The sequence below is a fragment of the Lissotriton helveticus genome, chromosome 11 (assembly GCF_964261635.1).
Source record: "Lissotriton helveticus chromosome 11, aLisHel1.1, whole genome shotgun sequence".
Classification (NCBI taxonomy): domain Eukaryota; kingdom Metazoa; phylum Chordata; class Amphibia; order Caudata; family Salamandridae; genus Lissotriton; species Lissotriton helveticus.
The window spans coordinates 234,743,765-234,769,781 of record NC_136072.1 but is presented as its reverse complement, the minus strand read 5'-3'; the positions used below and the strand labels follow the sequence as shown (position 1 = coordinate 234,769,781).

At 42.3% G+C, this 26,017-nt stretch overlaps 1 protein-coding gene across 1 annotated transcript in view; it reads right to left on the bottom strand.

The window, feature by feature from the left end:
* Positions 1 to 26,017, bottom strand: part of HPS3 (HPS3 biogenesis of lysosomal organelles complex 2 subunit 1) — a 356,110-nt gene that overhangs the window by 246,549 nt on the left and 83,544 nt on the right. The window contains exons 2-3 of the mRNA XM_078668013.1: positions 12,480 to 12,965; positions 3,621 to 3,792 (exon numbers count right to left, since the gene is read on the bottom strand). Coding sequence (XP_078524139.1) covers positions 3,621 to 3,792; positions 12,480 to 12,965 — 658 coding nt within the window. The remainder of the gene's footprint in view (positions 1 to 3,620; positions 3,793 to 12,479; positions 12,966 to 26,017) is intronic.

The window sequence follows — 26,017 nt, the reverse complement described above, 5'->3', positions numbered from 1 at the left end:
CAGTTGAGCCAATAGCCGACCAGAGTGCAGGCACCTAGATGGCATCTTATAAAAACACACTTGTCCGCAGATGCAGCTCCAGAACTTGGAGTTAACCCCCTATCTTAGATGGCGAAGCAAGGGCACACAAAGTAAATAAGCGGTACAAAAGGGGGTGGCTCTGCATTCTGTCCATCAACTCTTGTTTTTGCATTTGTCACCCCGAGTGGGACGGGTATGCTCAGACGTGAGTCCCGTGCTCTCCACACCACTGGAGTCAAGCTATCCTGGCTGAAGATGGCTGATAGCCAGAAACCGGTCCTAGGATGCTTGATTCCGGTCCAAGGAAGACATGGCTTGGCAGTTCGGGCTGGACTGTTCCCATGAGGTACAGGGTCAAGGCTGATTTGCATATGGCCATGTCTGAATTGGGGTGGTGTGGTGAGCAAAAAAACGATGGATTTAGGCCCAGATCTCTGTACTGGGGTGAATGTATGACATTGTTCTGCATTCTGTCCACCAACTGTTGTTTTTACAAAGTAAATAAGGACAGATGTGCAGCAGGGACCTCAAATTGCCTTCTTTTTTCACCTAAATCTCCTGGTTCGTTTTATGGAGCTGGGCTATTGACTGTCCACTACTCCCTGTTTGCCCCTCCTCCTCAGTCCTCAGTGGAAGGGTGAAACAGGCAAGTAAGGTAAGCTGGTGAGATGATGGGCAAGCAAACTGGCTTGGCTGACAACCTTTAGCAGGTCCGAAACTAGGACAGGTGCACTTGCTGGATTGCTACGGGAGTATGAAAACACCACACGTCATTGCGCTGCCACAATGCGACGCTCTGACAGTGGCCGCATCCTGCCCTGCCAATAATGAGCTCCCGCTGAGACTCACCGTAGTCCAGGTCCCGGAATACAGGAACCGCTACCAGGCCTCACCAGTGTCTCGTATCGCAACCTGTTGCTCGAATTGATAAATGCCGGGCACTAACCGGAGCTCTTCTAGAGGTTCTCTTCCTAATACTGTTCAGGGCTCGAAAATTCCACTCGACCACTCGGATAGTCAAGCTAAATTTAACAAGGTCGAGCTGTTTTCAGGTCCTACTCGCCCTTTCTGGCGAGTAGGAAAACAAACCAACTTTTATCCTCCGTCTGTGAAAACGGAACAAATGTGACAAGATTTAAAGGCATTTTTATTGCTCACAAAGTTAATGAGCAATAAAGATACCTTTAAATCTTATTATCTTGTCACATTTGCTCTGCTTTCAGAGACGGAGGTCAAGTAGGTTGCAGTTAGGTCGAGGACATTTTTTAAGGTACTAGTCCTGCAGGACTAGTACCATTTTTTGGATTTTTCGAGCCCTGCTGTTTTTAAATTCTATAATCTGAAAGCTACAGCGCAATGAATAAAAGAACTTCAACAACAAATGTGGTTTTTATGTGCTTAGGAGTTCAAAATGAAAGGGCCAATGACAAGTGTAGACTACATGTACAATGTTTCCTCTATCATTTTTTCTACCTACATTTTAAAAAATATGGCAATATATGCCTTTCCCTTTTCACCCCCATTTATTAATTAAAAAAATGCTAATTTCATCCCAAGTCCATTTTGCACTATAAAGTGAAGTGCATTTGGGCTTGTTCAAAACTCTAAGCATTAATGGACTGCATTTTTCGCGTATAGTGCCCTATTCATCCCTTCGGCGGTCACGGATACACAGCCTATGGGAGCCTCCACTTATGTAAATATTGTGACCTCCCTCAGGGTCCAACGACAGATACTATGTACCTCAAATGCAGTCCATGTGGATGGATGGATGGACAGACACATAGGCAACAGCAAAGCATTTACATGTAGGTTATATACTTCATTGCTGCCATGATATTATAAATAAGGCTCCCTGTGTTCCGTTTTTACTGATTTTTACAGATAAATACAGACAGAAAACCATTTATTTTCTTGTCTGTATTTATTTTTAAATGCGATTAAAAAACGAAAATTGGGTGCTTTTTCAGTGCTTCTAAATACACTTTGCATGACTGCCAGGCCAATAACTGGGTGGATTGATCGGTAAGGGGGTTTAAAAGAAAAGAAATGTTACTAATGAGGCTTAACCAGCAGTAGCTATGCACAAGGCTGATACTGAAATGTGCATATCTTCATATAAATGCATTGATTTATCTTCTGCTGGTGTCCATATCTCTGAAACCTGGCAGGCATTCAAGCGTGACTGCATATTTATTGATTGAATACGGAAATATACCAGTTTCAGCTTTATTTTTTTCACAAAATCCATAATAAATATGGATAAATACAGATAAAGTTGACAAAAAATAAATGTGGATAAATACAGACGAAAATGTCCCAAAAATAAATACCATAAAACCGGGAACCCAAATTATAAATAACTTGCTTTTTGGACAAACTTGTATTAACCCAGACTAGAACCATATTCATCTTTAAATTCGGCACACAGCATTGGAAAGCGTTATGTCTTGCTGTGCGGACACATTCTAAGGGAGAGGCTAGTATTTAACTCTTATTGGAACTCTGCTCTGCTCTCTTCGCAAAAACGTCTTCCTGTACCAAGGCCTTGTGATATTGGAGGCGGAATTAAGGGCCATATGTATCAACAAACCCTTTTGCGATTCCTAAATAGCGATTTTTAAGGAATCGCTATTTAGGAATCGCAAAATGGTATGTATGAAGAAATTTGCTATTTTTTAGCGATTCCTTAATCTTCCTTATTTGCGAATTCGCATTTTGGGAATTCGCAATTAAGGAATAATTTCCAATGCATTCCTATGGGCCAGGAGGCCCATAGGAATGATTGCGAAATAATTCTCAAATTGCGAATTCGCAATTTGCTAATCGCAATTTGAGAATTATTTCAAGGGTGCAGGGGTGTCTCAAAGTCACCCTGCTGCACCCCTGAAATGTACATGTGTGTGCATATGACGCACATACATGTGCATCACATGCCACCTTAAAAAATGCCAAATTGTGCATTTTTTGAAAATTTCGCAAGTTACCATCAACTACAAGTTGGTGGTAATTTGCGAATTCTTAACCATAATTCGCAACCCAAGAATGCTACATACAAAAGGAATCGCAAAATTGCGATTCCTTAAATGCTATGGAAAAATAAGGAATCGCAAATCTTTGCTATTCCTTATTTTGCGAATATTTCATCCATCCCAAAACATGCAAAAAGGCTGTTTGTGATTCGCAAAAGGCTTGATACATATGGCCCTAAATGAAGCGTTTTTTAGCTTCTGAATCCGATTATCACTAGAGGATATTGACCATTCGGATGCAAATTAAAATGCAACATTCTAGTACTTTTCACAAAGATGACTTACAATACAGAGCAATTTGCAGTGCATGAAATGTATCTGTTGAACTTATGTTTTTTTTAAAAGAAATACTCAATACAGTAGCCTATAGGTGGATGAAAAACCATACGCATGCAGGAGTTTACAATGAAAAGAAAGGCTTTCTTTGAGACTTATGTGAAATATTAGACATCAGAAAGTACACAATCAAATGAAGTAAGCAAAAAAAGAAACTTGCCAAACTACAAAGAATCCGAATTCACAATCGGAAAAACGACAACCCACTAGAAACCCAACACTGTTCATCACCTGTACAAGATGTAATTAACTCGATATTTTCCACCTTCCTCTGGCAGGCCTGTTGATTCTAATGTGACTGATACTCGAGATTTACTTTCTTTGCCAATCACCTCTACAGGCATCTGACAGATGACAAATTCATCAAAGTCACTCGGGGAAGGAGGTGCAACCAATGTCGAACCTTTAAAAGGGAGAAAAAAGGTATTACAATTCAGTAAAATCTACTACCATTAAGATTGTCATGACACACATGGTCAAACGACTAAGATTGTCATGACACACATGGTCAAACGACGATTTGGAGACTGTTGTAGTTTACATTTGAAAATATTTTTATAGAGGTTTTTAGAATGTAAAACCATTGAGGCTGAAGCTCTGAAAATGCAGACGTTTTTTTCAGCTAATGTTAATGCTGGAAGTCAAACTCCATTCAAATCCGATCAAAATATGCTTTATTCGATTTTATGGGAGTACAAAATCATAAAAGCATAATACAATATCATTAATAATATAAAATCCAACATACATAAATAAGTTGAGGCATACAAATCCAGCAAAAATAACATTGTGTTCTGCTAGTGCAAAGAGTGAAATGAATATAAAAATCATCATAAGACGACAAGAGCATTTTATTTTAAAACAAGAATTTCCTGGACCGATGTACTGCCCATAAGTAACTTTACATTGCACAGCAGATAGCTAGCGTGCGCAAATTTTGCAAAAACAGATATGCCGGGCGACACTGTTTAAATTTGAATAATCTCAGTATGTGTACTATTAAGCTCTTCCTCATTTCCCTGTAAAATGTGCAAAAAAAGATGATGTGAAAAGTGCTCGGATTCTAGATGTTATTACAAGAACATTTAATTAAAATCTCAGACTAGTCATTAACACTAGGGAAGCTTACCAGACGATGCAAAATGTCTAATCTGAATCGAGTTAAAACAAACCTGTGACTGGCACTATGCACATATTGTAAGTATGGCTGCATATTAAAAGTGACCAATATCGTTAGATTTTTAATCACACTGAGTTTAAGAAGTTCTGAGGTGAATCTTAGGTCCTCAAGCAGGGATAAACAGTCCTTTTAAAGATCCTTTCTTCTAATTCATGTGTGGGAGGGCAGGTCGGATATATAAACGCGGAGGCTGGATGTATTGTCTGATAGCGGCTGATTTATTATCAGGAAGTACAGTGGGGCAAGGTGATGTGGTAAAACAAGTGTCCTCTTCTTCTGACTCCTCAGGTGTTGTCACAGGGGCCTTGATGTCTTCCAGTATGGGGCCAGTGGCCGTGGCTTGAGACTCCTCCCTCTCCGTGATGGTGTCCGATTCCGGAGGTTCATTAAGGAGAAAAGAAAGAATGAGGGCCGTCAGTGGTATTGTAGTATGAGGTTATAGGCTGCCGTCACCAACACCCGGTGGTTTGAAAGCACTATTTCTAAATGAGGCGGGGAAAACAGAGGTGATTAGGAATAGGGGTTATCTCTTTTACTGAGGGTAGTGCGGGGTATTTAAGGTTTAAGTGCAGAAGGGTTCACGGTTCCGAAGGACTCAAGGGTAATGCGGTGGTTTGGGGGTTAAGTGCAGAAAGGTCCTAGGCACCAAAGGTGTCAATCCAAAAAAACAACACCCTCCCTTTTATTCTACAACCCCTCCCTACCTCCACCCTCGTTTTCGCCCCCCCCCCAACTGCCCGTGAAGCGGTGTGACTCACCGACCCTGCCGTAACTCTCCGGAGTTACGCCCGCTCCTCAGCCTCCTCTGGTGGACGCCACCAATCTTCAGTCTAGTGGTCGTCTTCTCCGTCTTTGCTTGCGGCGTCCTCCTCGCGTTCCTGTTCCCGCAACTCGCCAGGTACTTCCGGTTCGGCTCCTCCTCTCGGGTTCCGCTACCGCAGGATAACGCGCCCTCCTCTTGCCGAATCCTGTCTTTCAAGGAAGAGGCGTTATTGGTTCCGGGGTTAGCTCCGCCCTCACTGGCTTCCTCACAGCTCTGCAGAGAAAGACGAGAGGTGGGTGGACTTTCTTCCTGAATTCCGAGTGATCGGCAACTTCCCCATTTATGCAGAGTCTCGGGGGATTCTGGAACTTGTAGGGTTCTTGAGGTATCGGAACCCTTACTCTCACATCATGCTAATGTGTCTGGGCGATCTAAGAATTCTGGATGTCCCAAGTCCGTACACTGTTTTTTAACATAATTCAGCCATACAATTTCAAAACATGAGGGCAGTTTGAGACAATCCCTGAAGGCTTTGCCATTTAGAGATGTGTCCTTGCTAGTCCAAATATTGTGCCAAAGCAGAATTGGCTGTATTGCAGCTATGTCAGATAGGAATGGGGGCCCACATTAAGTGTGGCAAATAAAAGTGAAACAGCTCTTGGGTACAAAGGGGAGATTCCTAAAACAGGAATTTCCCACCAGTTGTAGGGCTTGACTATTGCTGAAGCCCCAAACTCCCGCCTCATACAGCGCTGTTGACAAACACTTGACCTTATAGATTGATAGCAATTTGTTCAAAGGACTTCCTGACAAGTTTGGTCGCACAATCAGAAGGTGCTATAGCAGCTTTCATAAAAGATAGCTTCATAGCATTAATTACTTATTTCCAGGAACCATGCTTCTTAAACAAAATGCCTAGATAGGCAAATGAGGAAACAAAATTGATCTTAGTGCCACCGATCGTGTGGTCGCGACCCTTTGCTGGTTTCTTTCCACATTTCAATACATAGGTTTTGCTCAAGTTAACTAATAGACCTCGATTTTGCACAGTCAATGATGCAGCTGAGTAACTTTTGTAGACCCAGGGGGCCAGGTCACGAGTACGGCATCGTTCACATAGAGAAGGGCAGGAATTGGGCGATAGCCAATTTGTGGGAGACCGCTACAGTTCCCCGCTAGGACAGTGCACAAGCTGTTAATATATAAAGTGAACAGGAAGGGAACGAGGACACAGCCTTGTCTAACTTCCCTTTCTATATTAACGGTGCTGGTGCTATACTTTTCTGTCTGTATTAATCTGTAAAAATCAGTAAAAACGGAACACAGGGAGCCTTATTTATCATATCATGGCAGCAATGAAGTATATAACCTACTCCCCAAGTACAACTCCCTTAAAAACTGTATTATAGATGGGTCCAAGCCAAGCTTTGTCATGATAGGAGACAATTTATAAAACAAAACACAATCAAAGGCACTTGATAGATTGACAAGTTAAAAATGTGTCCCTTTTTAATCAAGGTGTACTTTCCTAATAAGAGGTTGAGGTTTAACCCCTGTTCAAGTACCGAGACCACTCCGAAAGACACATTGTCAGTTGGAGAGATTCTCATTGTTTTCGGACCATTCTAGTCTGTTGAAGAGAATACGATCTGCCACTTTCACCACAGAATCAAGTAGTGAAATGGGGAGGTAGCAAGCTGGGTTTGACGGTCACCTTTCTTGTAAATAGGAACAATACTGTCAGGCCTGGTGCATTACCACTCTGGCTGGCCAAAACGACTATTTAGCTCCTCCAAAGTGAATGTAAATTAATTAGGATTGTGAGATGGGTTTGCAGATACGAGAGTTAAGTTGGGGATGCCATCCCTGCCTGTACCTTATTAGAGTTAGAATAGAATTTAAAGAAATGGGTCATCCAATCAGTTTCAGTAATAGCAATCTCTATGGCTTGGGCCACGAAAATTACCTAAATAAGGACCGTTAATAGTGCGCCAAAAAGCTGCGTGGTCCTAATTTAGGCTGGCTTCAATGAGGGGCTCCCAAGCTTCATCATTTAGGGCACGTTTCCTCCCCTTTAGGGCTAATTTATATCCGCATGTGCACATTTGTATTTCCTGTGGGCACCCAGGAGATTAGTGGAAAGCTTCTTTAAGACGTTTAAGTGCCCCAGAGCAGATGGAATCAAAACAGCGTGGACTACTGTGGGCCAATTTTTGCATTGTTACCGTTAGACTTACCTTAATCCCCTCTGTAATATAAGGAAGGCCTTAATAATATGGCTGGGACAAGAAGCTCCATCCAGGCATGCCTCAGAAAAGCCTCACTGCATTTAAATACCAATCTTCCCAGGGGATCATTGGGATGGACATGTATACAGCATAGGGCAATACCATTGCATGTGGCCAGATCCATATTATCGACCATGCGTGGTTTACCTGACTTTTCATGTTTCATCACAAGGCTGAGATCTAAATGAACAATCTGTGGGTAGCGATCACTCAAAGAAATACTATGTGCAATAAATTAGACAGCAATGGGGAAGGTCTGTGGGATGAAATGATGTAACCGATGAAAATTTTAGCAACTCTTCCATTAAAAGTGCACTTAAATGGGAATTAAGGGTCACGCAGTTCATTACAAAATACAAGGTCCTATTTAAACAACAATTCATTTAGTTTAGCACCATAACCATTATGAATAAAATGTGATTGAGCCCAGACATGGATGTCCATCAGACCACAGAAACTTTTAGAAGGTAGGGGACACAAATAAATGTTAAAATCACCACCCCAAAGTGTAATAACGTCTTTCATATTATTCTTACAGATGGAGTCCATTCAGCTGTCAAAGAACGACCAATACGTCTTAAGGCAAAGCATTATTGTAGAGTTAACAAGTACCAACTGATAGTAAGGCATCATTTCCACGACAACAATTTGAAGATATGAAGTGGTCGTCACAGTGGTAATGTGGAAAAGAAATCAAATAGTTAGAGATATAAACACATAGACCATCCTTAACTCTACAAGTTTTAGAAGGTACTGCTGAAACATGGAACCTTCTATAACCATTGATGTGAACAGCCTAGGTCTCCTGGAGACATAGATCTTGGAAGTTAGTAATAAATGCCAACTATTCTGGGGAGTTAGCTTTTGCACGTAACCATCCTACTTTCCTGAATAGAGTTCTGTAGGTATTTTGTTGTGCATCTACTTCTACTTCTAATGAAGATCAGCTCTGCCCACCCTCCCCCAGCTATTATGGATTAGTCATTGCTTTACGAAGTGGCCACTGATGATTTAGCAACAAGTTAATCGACCCCATCCAATGTCGCTAAGTTGGAAAAGTGGTTATGGGTTGAGACAGACGGATCAAAATCCGGGGCGGAAGTGGGCTAATGGGCGGCCTAGAAACTCTAGCAGTGGGCAATGGTTGTTAAAAATAGCCTAGCGGAAGAAGAGATATTTGATTTGGAAACACTGAAAAGGGGCAGGTTCAAAACAGGAATGTGTCCACTAGAGCTGGTGATTCAAACAAAAGAAAAACACAATTGCCAGGCAGTGTTTTGATACCCCTGCCAAGCCATTTTACCCATCTGGCCATTTTGAAGTTTTCAAAGAGGCCCCCCTATAAGCCCGGTTTGTTCTTCAACCAGTTTAGGGACGTATTTCTTAATAAATCCCAGGATTCTGGTGCTGCTCCAGAAAGAATAGGTATATTTGCCAAAGCTATGACGTAGAGAGTCACTTCCGGAGGCAAGCCTAGAAAATCAGACCTCCTGGCTATCGTGTCTATGGTAAACTCCTTGTGAGGTTGTATGTTGGTAACAGATGGTAGACTCTTGTGAAGGTTCATGGATAAAGTGATGGTGCCACAGGTGGGAATCTGCAACTGAGGTTGTACACCCAAATTACAGTGTGTGCATGTAGCATTAGCATCAAAAATAAAAATCTGAGATGGAAGAGGAGGAGGTTAACATGTGGAGAGGAGGGGCAGGGTGAAAGGAGAGAGGAGGAACAGTGGAAGTAGATGAAGGAAGAAGTGCTGTCAGTGGGTTGAAAGAAGGTGGAGGGGAGGGATGCTGTCACCCTTAATAGGCCAAGACAGCTGGAGTTAATTCTCTTCATGTGTGCCAACCTGGAAAAAATAGTGAATCCAATGAAGGTTTCACCAAGAACTCCAATGCTTAGACTGTATTAAGCAGTGTCTTGGTATCGTCCGATGCATCATGGGAGCTGTAGTTCTGACCTTTATATTAGCTGGCTTAGTAGAGGCCCTCAACTTGTTACCAGATATAATCAAAGAGTCAGTGGCAGATGCCTTGGGCCGGACCGCTGGTGTCTTCATACGCTTTAGGAGAAGCTGGGGAGCAAGGTCAGATGGGGAGACTATGATACTGCAAGCTGCATGTCTTGTACCCAAACATTAGCCAGCTTCCCTGGGAGATTTGTCAGATTCAGTATCTGATTGGGCAGGAATTGATTATCCGTCGTTCCCTGGTTACACATAGTTAATCTCTCCTCTACGTTTATTATTTCCTTATCGATTGCTCCCATTGCCCCAGTTAAATAATGAATTAGTGAGGTACACCAACACTACCTGCGCTAGACAGAACTTAGGGAAAGACAGGATACCGGTCAGAGTGTTTGCCTTTAAAAGCACATGGCAAGGGCTTACAGCTCTCCGGGTTTCTTGCCACACAATTTTCACGCAGGTTCCTTCTACTTTAATAGTAATACTTTAATCACTGAGGGAGCCACTGCTGGACTGGCTTAAAAAAGAAAGAGACACTCCTGTGATACTGCTCCCCTCCTACTGCAAGCAGCCTACCGCCCTGCCATACACCTGAGGCTAACCTGGCTCCCCAAGTGAGCTGGGCTCAGTGGTGGAGGCAGTACCAGAAATGGGTTATGGGCTGTCGACGTGGCAGAAAGGACCGCTGTAGTGACTCCAAAGTACACCGCACCCACGTACCTCCTCACGAGCCTTTTTCTAACGGCTCTCTCAACATGGTCCCTTGTGGCTCCCGCACTGCTCCTGAACGGTCCTCACAGTGTCAGAACATGACCTGTGACCGGGCATGAGCATGGCAAAGCAGGGAAGCAGGCAATCCTAATACCCTATTCAATAGTAACAATTTTGTTATGTTATGTTATGTTAGTCTTGTATAGCGCGCGGCTACTCTATGGAGTGTCCCGGCGCTTTTATTGAAAGCCTGTAGCAAAATAACACAACACAGTGAAAATAGGAAGAGGGCGCAGCTGAGAAAGAAAGAAACGTACTAGCGGGCAAAAAGCCAAGTTTTGAGGCCCTTCCTAAAGGTCAACAGATTGGAAGTACTGCGTAATGCCAAGGGCAAAGTATTCCAAAGCTGTGGCGCCAACAGCCTGAAGGAACGACCTCCAATGCGGGCTCTTTTTACACGAGGAACCACAGCGAGAAACAGTGATTCAGATCTCAAAGATCGGGCCGGATGGTAAAAGGCGAGCCTTCTTTGAATTCCTTAAAATAAGTAAAAAGATACATAAAACATAAAAGTAACAGTTTATAGACTCAGTTAAGTTGTTCTTCAAATCATAAATCAGGTAAATAAGTGGTACCCAGTTATAAAGGCAAAGGAGGATTTTGAGTCGGAGAAACTGGGAAGGGTAAAAAAAGAACCCTTCTCTCTGATTTGATATTCTATTACAAGAGTTACTCTTTTTCCCCCTCACCCAACTCTATGCTGATGCTGAATATGTAACAGGAATTGCTCTCAACCTGTACAGGAGATGGCACACCAGTCAATAGAGATAGAAGAAATTGGTAGATGGGGGTGGTGCAGGTAGAAAAAAGGTGGCCATGAGAACTGCCAAAACCAACTTCAAATCAAACATTTTCCATTGTGCCTCCACCTAAATTGCATGGTGATCTGTCTGGTAAAATCTTGAGATCGGATCCCTATTTAGGAATCAGTTTAGCTGAATTCCATGCAAAGGAATAGGATTACTTCTTCACTTCAAAAAGACAGACACTGCACTTTATACCCAATATAATGCCCTTTGGTTCCCCAAGCTTTTCGAGGAGGTGGTGTAGGAATGTTGCATGGACTAGGAGTGTGAAGCATACTTAGCTGGCATGAGTAGGTAGGACTGTGAACCCCTTGTGAGTGCATACGTTTATTTATTCCACATTTGGCCCACAGTTATGAGTCGATATGACACCTCTCCCCCACATATATATACCCCATGTTACTGCATTGTTTACACCCCCAACCAGTTTCTTGAAAAAAAGGGGGAATTGGTACTTTGAGTTTTTATCTTTTTTGTCTGACCTTAATGTGCAGGTACATCACAGAATATGCGTTCCTGCACTGTTTAACACAATTGGGAGAAAATTATGTTAATGTAGGGGGTAGTACACGTAGGTCATTCTGCACTTTACACATACCCACATAGGCCCACTACAGGTCACCATTACAAGCTGTACCAAAGTCTACTCACCCAAGTGGAGCGGAAACTGCACTGTCTTGTGGCTCTAATCCACACAAACGACCAAGGCATCACAAAGGTATGCAAGGTATTACATTCTTTTAAAGTTTTCTTCTAGAATAGTCTCTTCAACCACCCTAGAGAGATGTCAGCTATGCTTGTTACAGCATGAAATAACAGGAACATTTATAGAGTGCATTTTCAAAACTGCCAGATACACCCCACGGTGTTTGGGTCTGTTTCTAAATAACAGAGCAGAGGGTCTGACTTGCTCGCAATGCTCAAATGAGTTTGGAGAAACTTGTTACACCTCACCACTTTGAAATGTTGCAAACATGTACAAAGGGTCACTATTTAATTTGAATCTTGGTACAGGTGCATTGAATTTTTTCACAGTAATATCAAAATGAATATAAAAGTAAACAGAGGACATCTTACAGGGCTCCTGATTAAAGGAGATAAATATGGAAGGAAATATAGAACTGATAGCATGGCACGAGGAAGTCTAAAGAATATAAATACACATTTACAGCACATTTTGTATGAAAGGGGACAGCTAAGACAGAATATTTGCTCATCACTTATGTTTGACTTTAGTATCTTGCTAAAACCACAAATGAAAATGGATTTAAAGATTGGACTAATTAGTATTAAGTTAGGCAAGATTCAAAATGTACCTTCAGTCTGCTGCCATCTTGTGTTTTTGACTGAGTGCAATGCAGTGTTGCTTATTTCTTCTGATCCTTGCACAATTTGTAAAATGGCAACCTCAAATTCTGTCAAAAAGGATACATAACCAGCACAAAAAGCAACCTGTAGTGGTGTAACAACAGTGTGCAAAATTAGGGTGCGTTCAAAATCCAACACCTCCAAGTCAGCAGCAGCCATCAGATGCTTCAAGGCGAATAACACCAGCTTATTTCTGCAACCAACAAGAAGATCTCCATGAACAGGACAACAAGAGATGCAGAGTGGAGGTTCAGACAGAGGCAATTCTACAATTTCCATTTGGTCTTTAGAGGCTCCACTGTACGGAGTCTCAAGCTTGAGTCCCAACATTCGCACACTAACGCGCGAGTTGCCAGTGGATTTACATCTCCAGTTCATGTAAGTTCTTAGAGTAGCGACCTTGTTCTTCTCCTCAATTGTCACCAGGTAGTCCCCTATGAGGCAAAATGGAAAGAAAAGTACCAAATATGAAATATTGCAGAGTGTAAATCAGCGGCTAAACATTTGCATACACAAGTTTTGACATTTAGCTTAAGACGGCCTTTGAAAAAAATAAAGGTTGGTTAGTATTATAGTGCTGTAAGAATTGATTTAGCAATCTAATCTCAACAGTGGCCCTCGATATCATAAGAAGACACAGCTGTGGTGGAGGCAGATCAGAGTAAGGACTACCTAACTGGGTCAGTGTGCCTCTGGGGTGCTATGTCTGCTGCAAACTTACAAAGTCATTTTGTTTCATCCCGACCTCAGAACATTTTGAAGAAAATGCCCGAGTGAGGTAAGCAGATAAGGCTTACAATGTGTGGGCTGGAAGGTTGCATGAAAGGCATGCCCTTGCCTCTGGAATTTACGATAATGTAGCCATATATTGAATAATTCACTGCCAGCAAGTCTCAATCTTGCCATCGTATGCCCAGCTTTGCAGTGTGAGACGATTCACTTTTAATTTAATAATTTTTCATCTGCTCTGGAAAGCAACAAGAGTGAAATCGGTTGATCGTGGTGGAGGATTCCCTTAAGGACCTGATCATGAGTTGGGAAGAGAGAGGTATCGCGCGAGGATCAAACCTTGCTTGATTGCGAGCAAGACCTAATACAAATTCGTGCTAGTTTCTCTCTTAGTGATTCCATGCACTGATTCCTCCTCCTGAAAGCAGAAGTAATCTGAAACAAAGATATGAACAGAACTGGGAAAAAAATAACTAGTGCAGTGCTGGGAAGCAAATATTGTCTGGAATCAGTGATTTCGGCCCATGTACTCTTGACCTCCTGCACCACACTTCTAGTAATCCAGCCGTATGTGGACTAACTAATAATGTTAACAAGTTCACATCAACTAATATGGTATATGTATGTGCAGAAATGGACTAATCACCCAAGTATGTAATTCATTCAGAATGATTTGTTTAGCAAGAATGCAGCATCTGATCAAATCAAACAGACCTTCGAAGCAGTAAGAGGTGCAAAACTATAACACGTTCAGAAAATGTGAGCTCGGTGCTTCCATTACAATATCCTTGCCTATTTGAAACCACTTTTTATAAAATATAATGCATTTTCTATGAATTCGGCCATGAGCCTTTTATTCGCTCTTGTTGATTCTGATGTGTGCTTTTTTACCGCTGTATATATTTTAAAATCAGTTTCTGCTAGGAAATGTATACTTCTGTAATTTCTTACATCTGTAAAATCGAATTTTGCAAATGTTGTTACGTGATGTATTGTATGCACTTTTATGATTATTTTTAAAATGATCGAATAAAGTTTTCTGAATTGAATTGACTGCAGGCTCCATTTACATGCATATGAGACAGCAATAGAAGGGACCATGATCATCCAGTCAGCCCTTTTCTATTTCCAACGTGGCGGACAGAAGCTATATCTTGCTTTTCCCGAGCCATCGCACCTTGTTTTCTGTCACCATGTTTAGTTCCTCATAGAGAAGAATCAAATGCTTTCTGCAAGCAGGCGGGCAGGCACCCTCTCACATTAAATAAGCACACCCTTTCACCAGTGGCTGAAGTTAGGAAAAACAAGCATTTGCAATGCAATTGGTCTCGCATTTGCGTGAGTTTAAGCAATTGGTATTGTATATGACAATGCCTTTTATATATCTATCGTGATAATTAACACATAAATAAAAGGCATTGTCATTTACAATGCCAATAGCTCAAAATAATGTAGATGCGAGACCTATTTCATTTCAAAGAAGCAGCTGCCATTGTCCTGCACTGCTTGGAAAGTGAAAGGGCGCATTTGGGAAAAAAACGTTCAGCACAAGATCGGCATCTTCCTTAACAGGACTGCATACAGGAAAAGTATATGACATCCTAATGTTCTGAAATTAATTGCGCTATTGAACAGCAATAGTTCATGCTAAAACGAATTTCACAGCATATCCTTAATAAATAATGTATTTCCCGGTTTTATTTCTATATTCAGAAGCACTGGAGTTATGCACGTGTGTGACTGCAACGTTTTTTCGCACAGTTACGGATTTGCCGCATTTGCCACATAATCTATCATCTGCAAATGTAAACAAAACAATAAATGGATTTTAACACCCAAAAAACATTTGTAGCTCAAATGGTTCAAAAGTTACTAGAAACGCCGCGACACGCAGTTGTCACACAGTGGACGGACCTGCAAGGCTGACTGGTCACCTCGCTGTTGCTTATTGCTATATGTGCCTGTTAAACAGTGGTACAAACAAAGTGCCATCTATGCCCAGACAGTGTTAACAAGTGTAAAAATGACAAAATAAAGACTAATACCATCACAAAATGTGCTGCATGACACAACATAATGTGATGTTTCTTGACACATAATTTACTCAACCCGCTCATATAATGTATCCCTTCACTGCTGCATAATTTCAGTGGGCCTGACTGTTACATATTATTATGCAAGACTGGTATAGTTGGTTTAAGGCAACTTGTGAATGCAATAAATGACAACTATCTCCAGGAATCCTTGAAGAAGCACGCTTCAGGATAAGAGATAGACAAATCCAACATGGCTCCCACTTCTTACTTTATTTCCTCATAACACTTCCAAAATAGACTACTTCACTCTGAACAGCCTTTCATCAGTACAATATACATTACAGAACTATATTTTTTACCACAAGAGAATTCTCTACAGTACCCTCCTACCAAGAATTGTACCTAGATTAATGACCTTTAATATGATTTGTTGACCAACAGGTCATTCCAATATGGTGGCCGGGTGCCGTGGTTCAGAAAGACTCCACAAGATGCTCGCAACATCATTCATAGCCACGAGCATGACCAATCCCAGCTGACGAGGAGGTACATCCCTTCAAACACACACAGGACAGCACAAACAGTAAAACTCCAAATGCTTCCCACTGCGGAACACCCACCTTATCTCCATCCTCATTGAGATATCTGCACTCTATTATTGGCTGACTTTATTCCCACCCAAATCATTTAAACAAACGAGGAAGTAGTACATCACCTCACCATGTATTTTCTTTACACTACAGAAATTGAATTGCAATTTCATGGTTGTTATGCAAGTGACAACCAGTGTGTGCAAACTAATGTTAGAGTGTTCATTTCGTGATGCTTATAATTACTTTCATGAGCGTATGGCTGTCCGCCTTGAAAAAGTCCAAGAAGCGATCCCAACATGTGCGAAATATGTGTCTGCTGACAAATTGCAACTGATGGTTGCAATGTGTTTGGTGGCGGATTACCAGAATCACCTACACAAGGCCTCCATCATTTTACTGGTTCCACAGCAGCAGCGGTCTGTCTGCCCTGCCAAAGGGCCTTCTTGTTAGTATCTCTCACATCAACTTTTTACCCACAGACCCTAAATCGCCTCCAACCCATCCCCTACTCAACCCTTGCTTTCAAGTTTTTCAGGTCCAAGTGCTAGTTTGCATTCAGGATGAATGTTTGTTTTGCATTCTGGGATTTGAAGTCCTAACAAACTACACATCAGAATGTGAGGCAATAAAAACTGAAATGGAAGGGTTACTCGTGCATGGACCTGGGAAAATGGACTGTTCTGCTTAGAACTGCTGCCACCAAGTGACTGTGCCATGCCCATGGAGACTTCCCTCATCATAAGCACACTGCAGGATCTTTAGATTTTAATTGCAGGACACAGGGTTCACGAGATACCTTCCTTTGACAGGGGGTTAAAAATTCAGATTCCTTAACTAGACAAATTAAATCAGGAAAAGGGAAAAAATAAAGGGAGAGGTCTTGGAAAAGTGACCTGAGAGCTGGTGCAGAAAGAGGACAGAAAAAGTGCAGAGTTAAAAATCTAAGTATATAGTTCGGCTATTCGGAATCGCCAATTATCAGCAGCATGAAAAGATGGTCATAGTCCTTCCCGGCAGCCATCCCCATTCTTCTGCTAAAGATGTCCCCGAGGCACGGAGAGGTCCAGAAAAAAAACCGGAATGCTAACAATAAAAACAAGCATTGGCATAGCCAATAGGTCTCGCTTTTGGGACCTTATAAGTATTTAGTTATGCAGCACAATATCCTTGGTGCAATAACATTAACGGTTGCATGGTTAAACACTTATAAGGTCCCAAAGGCGAGACCTATTGGCTATGCCAATGCTGGTCTTCTTTGCTCTGGGGACAAGTATTTTCTTTTTTAATTTCAGCTTCTGATGGATTTTCTTCACACCTGCCGGGCATTTTCTTTTTAAATTTAAGCTCCCATTAACTTTTTAACGCTGTCACCGATGCCCGTTTTCCACCTTTTTTTATTGCCACTGTTTATTTTAAAGATTACGGGGGTCAGAAGTTTAGGCAGTTAATCATCTTGCCATACTGCTCATCAACATAACTGCAGGAGGCATACAGAGGGCATATCAGGGGTTGACACTTTCGCAGATAACAAACCCAGAGCTTATCGAGGACAAGAGCTAGGAGGGGTCTAGTGTAAAAGCTGAATTGAAGAAGTCTCCAAAGAATGGAGGAGTCAGTCATGGGGAATCTCCAGTATCATTTATTGGACACCCAGCGTGGGGTCTCAGAGCATTCGTAATGTCGCTGGTGCTTCTAGGCATATCACACTAAATTAAAATTAATTAAATGAATGTGAACTTGGGTAATGTAACTGATGCTAATTGGGAGCAAGGTGAGCGAGTGAAAAGAAGTCAGCAGAGCCGTCCCCACCTATTGCATTAGATGCGAAAGCATCAGAAAGCAGCCAGGAAGCCAAGTGGAAAAGGAGTAGGTGAGAGGGGGAAGCAGGATGTGGCACTATGGCCAGAGCTGCCCACTTCAGAACTGGAAAACCAAATTTGACTCTCGTCATCGGATCAATGCCTGTGATCATGGGGAAATCACTTAAAATGAAAGTAAATAAATGAACGTTAACTTGTGTAATGTATTCAGTTGCGCCTCCCCATTGGGAAGTGTCCCTCTGAATGCACTGCCTGATGCCAATTCAGACGAATTTAATCCATGAAATCCAAATTTCAAATACAGGTGTTCAAGCACATCGTTTATTGTAAACGGTATGGATGTAATCTCATTGAATTCAGGAGTTATTCAACAGCTTCCTTAAAGTATAAATCCATAATCAATTAAACAAGTGTGTATTGGCCCCAATGCATTTCGGGCAAATAACCGCCCTTTGTCAGGGGTTTTTCCTAAAACAAAACCAAGATTGGGCGAGTGAGACAACAAAATTCAAAAAAGGGGAATATTGTTCCCATAATATATCATGCGTTACATGCAAGGTGGAATAGTCTCCCTGTGTCTTTAAATGTCCATATGGTGACATGCTGATAGGAAACTATGGACGGTTCAAAAGAATACGGTGCCACCTCCGTGAGAATGTGCAGTGATTAATCAAGGTAAAAGAAGTTGTGCACAGAACGAACCCGTGGATATACCAAGTGTTAATATAACGTGTGCCACACGTTGAATTAGCAGGATGACTTTACATTCATGCGTTATATGTGAATAAATCAATGTCCATACCTAGCTACAACAATGTAAATGTTGAACATTCATACAAGGCTGTGACGATATCTGTGTTCAAGCCATGCTCAAGGTGTGCTTTAAAATTGTGAAGCCTTCATTGGCGCTGTCAGCGTTTGATCAGGCAAAGTTTCGGATTTCATGCATACTCTCACACGTTTATGAAAACAGCGTGTTTGCAAGACAAAGGCTAGGTGTAAGTGGCTTTACCTCATGGCGCTCGAATGCATGGCATGCCGCAGTGATAAAATCAACCTGTTGTGCTTCCAACGCAGGTTAGGCTAGTAAAACGAAGACACCCGTAGCTACCGCCATATTAATGAAAGTGTAGGGTGAAAAAAGGTGCTGCCTTCATTATCCCGAGAGACAAATATTTGCCATCTTAAAGTGGTGTTAATGCGTGCAGATGGAGAAATAACATGACTGAAAGCCTATAGCATAGTATAGTAATTTCACTGGTATGTTAAAGTGATAGAAATTGAGGGTAGAGAATAATGAGATTGAAGGGTCCTAAAACAAGGAAGCAAAACAAACAGCCGGAGAAGAAAGAAAACGGCAGGAATCGAAGTAAAGAGGAGGATGCAAGGAGAGGTACAGAGGGAGTTAGCATAAAAGGAGACACGGCCGGCGGCCGTGAAACTGAAAGTACGGCCGGCCGGCCGTGAATAATTAGGGGATGAGCGCACGCTGAGAAGCTGCCTTTTATGTGGTAATGCGAGGCAGGCAGGCAGGTGGCTGGTGGCATTGTGCACGCGCTTTTTAGGGCTTGCGCTTGAGCAATGACCTAAAAAGCACATGCACTTCAAGAAATCGCCAGTGGAATCGTGCTTGGGTAAACGCTGTTTAAGCCCCTATAGAGCTTCGCCAGCTATGCGCATGCGCACAGCAGGCGAGCCCTAAAACTAGTAACAATTGGGGCTGGCTCTAATCAGTAAGGCTGAGCCTGATGAACTAAACAACAGAAGAGGAATGCCAATTCTGATACTCAGTTTAAAACAAAAATTGATAACCCAAGTACAGACCACAGTTCAATACTTGTATGTGCTATTAAATAGCTGTTTATTCAGAAATATTTCACTTGTACACAATTTTTAAATTAGTACTGCAATTCAAACAATATTGTATGACAACAATGAAACTCAGGACACAAAAGTGGAATAAAACCTCATACATACCATCACTCATTACTCTTCAGACATATAACAATCAAACAACTTCCATTCAATCATTCAAACTAGGTACCCCACACATTCAATCATTCAAACTAGGTACCCCACACAATCTGGAGGGTCAATACACCAATTGGTGAAGTACTAGGTCTGCTATTCAGAATAAAGAGCATTCCCTAATGTTCTAAGAAATGCACTTATATACAATTCAGTTAAATCATATGCTTTAAGACATAATCATCCAAATTCAAGTGTATACACGCAAATCAAGATGCAAAATAAATAGGCACCAAGACACAACCAGCAGACCCAACGGCCTAAGCGTTTCGAATCCCTATCACTTTCGGGATTCTCTTCAGGGCCAGTCAGCTCTGTAAAAAGAAACAGAAGACACATTCGCAGGAATTGTTCTTTTAACGAAGATTACAACCTGCATGCTGGTAATTTGGTAACTAAATTATGCGAACGTGGTTATCCCAGAAAATTGGTCCGAAATGCAATGAAACGAGCTAGATGGACCCCAAGGGAATGTCTCCTTGAACGTAGAAGTAAACCACAAATAAAACGTCAAGTCTGTGTCACGACTTTCTGTCCCAATGCAAATAAACGTAAAAAAATCATTGGACAAAGGTGGCATTTGGTAAAGAATTTGAATGTCAGCTTACAAGGACCACCGCTGTTTGCTTTAAAAAAAAAAAGAGCAGCATTTCAAACTATGTGGTAAGAGCAGCGGCCCCCAGAGAAGTACAGCCTACATTGAGACAACTAATGAGCTTAACTCTCATTGTAGGTCACCATAAATGTGGCACTTGTCTATGTTGTGACCTTACTGTGGAAGGTTCACTTTTTCAACATAAGGGAATCTCATGGAAGCACGACTCATTTAGTAACTGTAAGTCTAAAAACGTCATCTATGGAGTATCTTGTCCATGTGGAGTGGAGAATTGTGGCTCAGTGGTTAGAGGCGGCAGACCCGGAAGCTGAGATCGGCTGTGGACCAGGGTTCGATTCCCCGCCTTGGCGGGTCTCGGGCTCTAAAATTCCACGGACTCGATAATTCTCGCTCCGGTGCCTACTCGACTCACGGGGTCACACTCTGCGACTCTGGGCAATAGCTTGCTTAATCTCCACTACGGCCCCTCGTGGCGGGATGCCTGGCTTTCACCTTGTGGTTACCCTGCCGGGGTATCTCACAGGGGAATACCAGGACGGGTTCCCTAAGCAAGCGCATAGATACCGTGTCGGTGATTTGCGCTATATAAATACATGTACATTTACATTTACATTTACATGTGGGCTTTTGTACATTGGAAAAACCAATCAGGAAATTCACCAAAGAATTTCCCAACATAAATCTAGAATCAAGAATAAAGTGGAAACTGCGCCACTTGTGAATCATTGGATCAGACTAAAACATCAAATTAGTGAACTCAAATGGACAGTCATTTCCAAAGTCTAAAAAGACCCTCATGGAGGTGATTTGGATTTAAAACTGTCCAAAAGGGAGGCACTTTTGATCGTGAAGTTTGACACAGCTGTGTCAGGCCTTAACGAATTATCAGAGATTTATAAATTATAGACATTCATTTTAGAATGTCCAATTCTGACCTGTTTGCGTGCTCCAGAAGGCCCCTTTTGCACATGTGGATTTGCCCCAGCATCGATTACTATGCTTTTTCTTCCCATTTGACATAAGCATCCCCCATGGACCGTTCAGTTTCAGTTTCACACACATATGTGTGCCCCAATTGACCGTTTCTTAAAACTGTCTAGAGCTTCTATACAGGCCTCCACTCCTTTCCTTTTTGCCCGTCATACATCTGATTGAACCACAAGTCCCAGCCTCCTTCCTTGTTACATCGCAAACCGAGGTCCCACTTCATTCAAGAAATTGGTTCCATTCTAGCGGTCATAATTGGCACATCGAGTTAGTATGTCCATCATTATGGCCACTGCGGACACCGGCACCCAGCTTCTATTATTTTGCATCCCCCATAGGACAGACCCCTCCCGCGCCATCTACATTACCCAGAATTAGCTGCGCTCACGCATGCGCAGTGTGTGCAGTGCTCCCAGTGCCGATTGACTCGAGGACGCGGCTGCTTCTCCGGTGGTGCTTCCATCGGTAATTTTTGCTTCTAACAGTCCCGAACCCTCTTTCATTATTGATAAAGTTATTGAGCTAAGACATATGCTCCCGAGACCCCGATAAATCTCTGCTTTATCTATTCATTTTTCATAGTGTGGTGCCCCGGTACTGATTAATCCAAAAACACTTGACAAATCACTTCAAAATTGCTTGAGCTCGCGTCGCTGTGCTGGGACCTTGACGGTAAGATTATGCCTTGCTCAGACCCTTTGGGCCACCTTAAAGCCCTTGGCTGTTACGTTTGTTTTCAACGAATTAGGCTAATGACAAGCTCATTTTGTGCATTAGGTCCCTCCATTCTTCTCTTAAACCAGCGAGCTGAGGACACGATACCAGCGAGCTGAGGACACGGTGTACTCCTTTCGAGGTAAGCCACCGGGCGTGGTGTCCATTCACCTTACTATTTATTTTAAAGGATGCATTGTTGATAAATTTCCCTTTTTCTTTTCCCCTGCTTCCCTCTTCTAATTTTTCTAGGAGTCCACACCTATGAACACTACCTATTGGTCAAAGATAGATTGGTAACCTGGCGTGTTGTCTAGGTGTAGTAGCGCCATCAAGTTTTCTTGGCTTTAGATACTAGATACATGGTTTCTTCTGTTTCTTTTTACAGAGCTGACTGGCCCTGAAGAGAATCCCGAAAGTGATAGGGATTCGAAACGCGTATGCAGTTGGGTCTGCTGGTTGTGTCTTGGTGCCTATTTATTTTGCATCTTGATTTGCGTGTATACACTTGAATTTGGATGATTATGTCTTAAAGCATATGATTTAACTGAATTGTATACAAGTGTATTTCTTAGAACATTAGGGAGTGCTCTTTATTCTGTAGCAGACCTAGTACTTCACCAATTGGTGTATTGACCCTCCAGATTGTGTGGGGTACCTAGTTTGAATGTTTGAATGTAAGTTGTTTGATTGTGATATGTCTGAAGAGTAATGAGTGATGGTATGTATGAGGTTTTATTCCACTTTTGTGTCCTGAGTTTCATTGTTGTCATACAATACTGTTTGAATTGCAGTATTAATTTAAAAATTGTGTACAAGTGAAATATTTCTGAATAAATAGCTATTTAATAGCACATACAAGTATTGAACTGTGGTCTGTACTTGGGTTATCAATTTTTGTTTTAACTTGAGTATCAGTATTGGCATTCCTCTTCTGTTGTTTAACAATAAAAAAACAGCACGAGCGCCGTGCTCAGAGGGCACCCCGGTTACACGACTGCTCCCTGGATACGGCCCGAAGCTGCCCTACAAGGGGGACTGCAGCTGCTCATCAGTAAAGACTGCAAAAGAAAACAAAAACAATATTTGTAATGCTATAGGTCTCGCATTTAAATGCAAGACCTATAGCACTGCAAACAAACAGCCGGGCTCCCTCGAAAGTGAAAGCAGGAGTGGCCCGCTGAATGTAAGCAAAGCATGTCCTCGCACCCAACGTAGGGAATACTCAATAAATAAATTGTACACATACCGTGTAACAACCAAGTAAAGGGGCCAGTGGCCATGAGAGTTTACAAATGAAGACTTGGCCGTACTAAGAATGGCAAAAATTAATACAGAATTGCTTCTAACTTGGTCACCGGCACAACTAAAATTGTTCTTAAAATGTTTTACCCCAAAACTGAGTTACGAATTAGACTCCCTACACTGTAACAAATTAGCCACCTATAAACCCTTCGTAGACTTGCTAGAATATAAGCAAAGCCAGTCTTACATTGGGTTCACCTTGACACATGGCGCAAGGAGGGCGATCACCTTGATTCGATTGGGCATCTTACCTGTATTAGCATACACCTCAAGATGGTTTCCGGGAGGATCTCCAATATGTACGTTGTGCGCAGGGGGTGATCAGACTTTAGAGCATGTACTATTCGTATGTCCAAATCATAAAGTAACCCTAGCTCGTACAAGATACCTTGTCCCTATACTTCGCTCTTGTAGAATTACAATGGGGAGAGATTTCTTAGCTCTTTGTAATCAACCTTCGAATGAATTTGTTTGTTACAATCTGTATAAATTTTTTTAATCTTTTTTATCTTTATATTGACATAATTGAATTCTTTTTAAACATGTAAAAATTGTAAAAATTTTGTGGTCCTCTGTCGAGTACCAATACAAATAAACCTTTTTGACTTTGACTTTACTAAGAAGGGACTAACAAGCCGCTTTAGGAATCAGAATCCAGCATTTATGAAGGACAAAGACACAAGCCAATGAAAAATATGGGCGGCGTGGGTTGGGCTTCTCTCCCGTACTAAACTACAACAGATCATCCCCAGCTCTTGCGCGCTAACTCAGGCTCAACCTAAAAAGGTGGCATTATTGGGTTGATAAACAAAAAGTTAAGGCGTGGTGTGAAAAAACAATGTGGACACAAATTTAGTAAGCGAAGAATGAAATACCCTCTTGGGTGGTGGGGGATGAGTTGTGTGTCTATGTACCCACTGCAATAAGTTGCATCAGCTGCTCTATGCCTCGCAAATTGTGGTTTCTTTTTTACAGTGAATGTCATACATTAGCACACTGTCACACCTACAGTTAGGGTACAAGTCAGCCATGTACTTGGATGGACAGAGTCAACACCCTAATTTTAGAGTGGGGGGGCTGCCCTTCTTAGCACTACATCGACAGGGGGGGGGGGGAAGGGGGTGGAGTGGGAAAAGGGTGTAGGCTCAGAGGTTTTCCTCTTTTTATGAAATGGAACTTATGGCGTCACTGTGCTTGTGCCCCAACGCCAAGCTGTCGACTGCATGTAATGCAATAAAGCAAAAAAACTCTGTAGCTTTCAGAATGCCTAAAGAGGTGGTTATGAAGACTGCAGGACGTTGAGAAACAGGTATTGTATACTGGGTTGTACTCCACATATTTTATGGTCTGTTTTTTTTGGGAGCAATATTGTCATCCACTGACATTCCTGGAGGCATTCTAGGGAACTTTCCACAGCTGTTTGGTGAGAAGGCTGAGTCCCCCCCGGAAACATTTTAGACCAGTCTGTCAACAGCATGCTCTCTGGGCCCAGCTTTCCCTGCGCACCACTTTCACCAGCAGTATTAGACGTTTCAATGGCTGCACCTTCTGCAATCTGTAACAGTATGTGTAAAATTTGAAAGCCTTCAGAACCAGAGGAGGATCGAAGATCAGATGACAACAGCACCAATCTCCCTCTTCCTCACCCAAGGCGAACAGAAGCCTCTTTACTTCGTCCAAATGAACATGAGTGTCCAGTAAAGCAAGAGGACTGGTAAATTACCTTGGCCTGCAGGACCTTTACTCTCATGTTCTGGCCCTGTAATCCCACAGGAAATACCTGCGTTTGATGATGGGTTCCTCTCACTGTCAATTTGCAGCACTTCCTTTACTCACTTACATTGGCCCATCAAATATTTACAAAGGTCAAGTCAATGTGCATGACCCATCTTTACAGGTTAGGGCATGTCCCTGTTCCTCAAAGACTGGCTGTTGCAGACAGTCTCCATTGTGTAACCAGGATTCCCCAGCAATGAGTCCAAATACCACCCGCAGCCTGCACATAGACTCCCCTTCATTAGAGTCATTTTGGACACTTTCACTCTGAAGGCCTTTCCGGTTTAATAGTAAATCTGGGACATTAAGACTGTGAGCCTGATGTTTCAGGCAATAGCTGCCCTTACACCATTGACAGTGTTGAGGACGCTAGGCCCAACAGCCTCCTCTTTCTTCTAGTTTCAGTAGGTCACTGGCACAATCGGCCTCATCAGTGGGACATGCGCGTGCAGCGGGCCCAACATTATGACAAGATCCACATTTTTCAAAGAGGCATCTTTAAGTTTGCAGCGGTGGATGACGGGTGCTAATGTGACATGCAACAGGCAGTTCTGCTCTTCCCTTCAAGTGGCCACTGTAGAACCAGATGCATTGTTTCTCAGCTGAAAAGGTTTCCTTGACAATATGGAAATGTGGGGTTTCTGGCCCACATCAGTGCAACACTCTCACATTGTGTTTGAGCTGCATGTCATATGCTTGGCCCAGACGGCATTTCTCCCATTCGGTCAGGGGCAAATTGATTCAAGTGCTTACTCACTGCATGACCACCATGTGGTACTGAAACAGACAGGATGGCGTAGGCTCACACGCTCTCTTCCTGGAAGCGATGAGGTTGTAGTACAGGCTAGCGTTCAACAGAATATAGCTCTTGGAACGTTATTT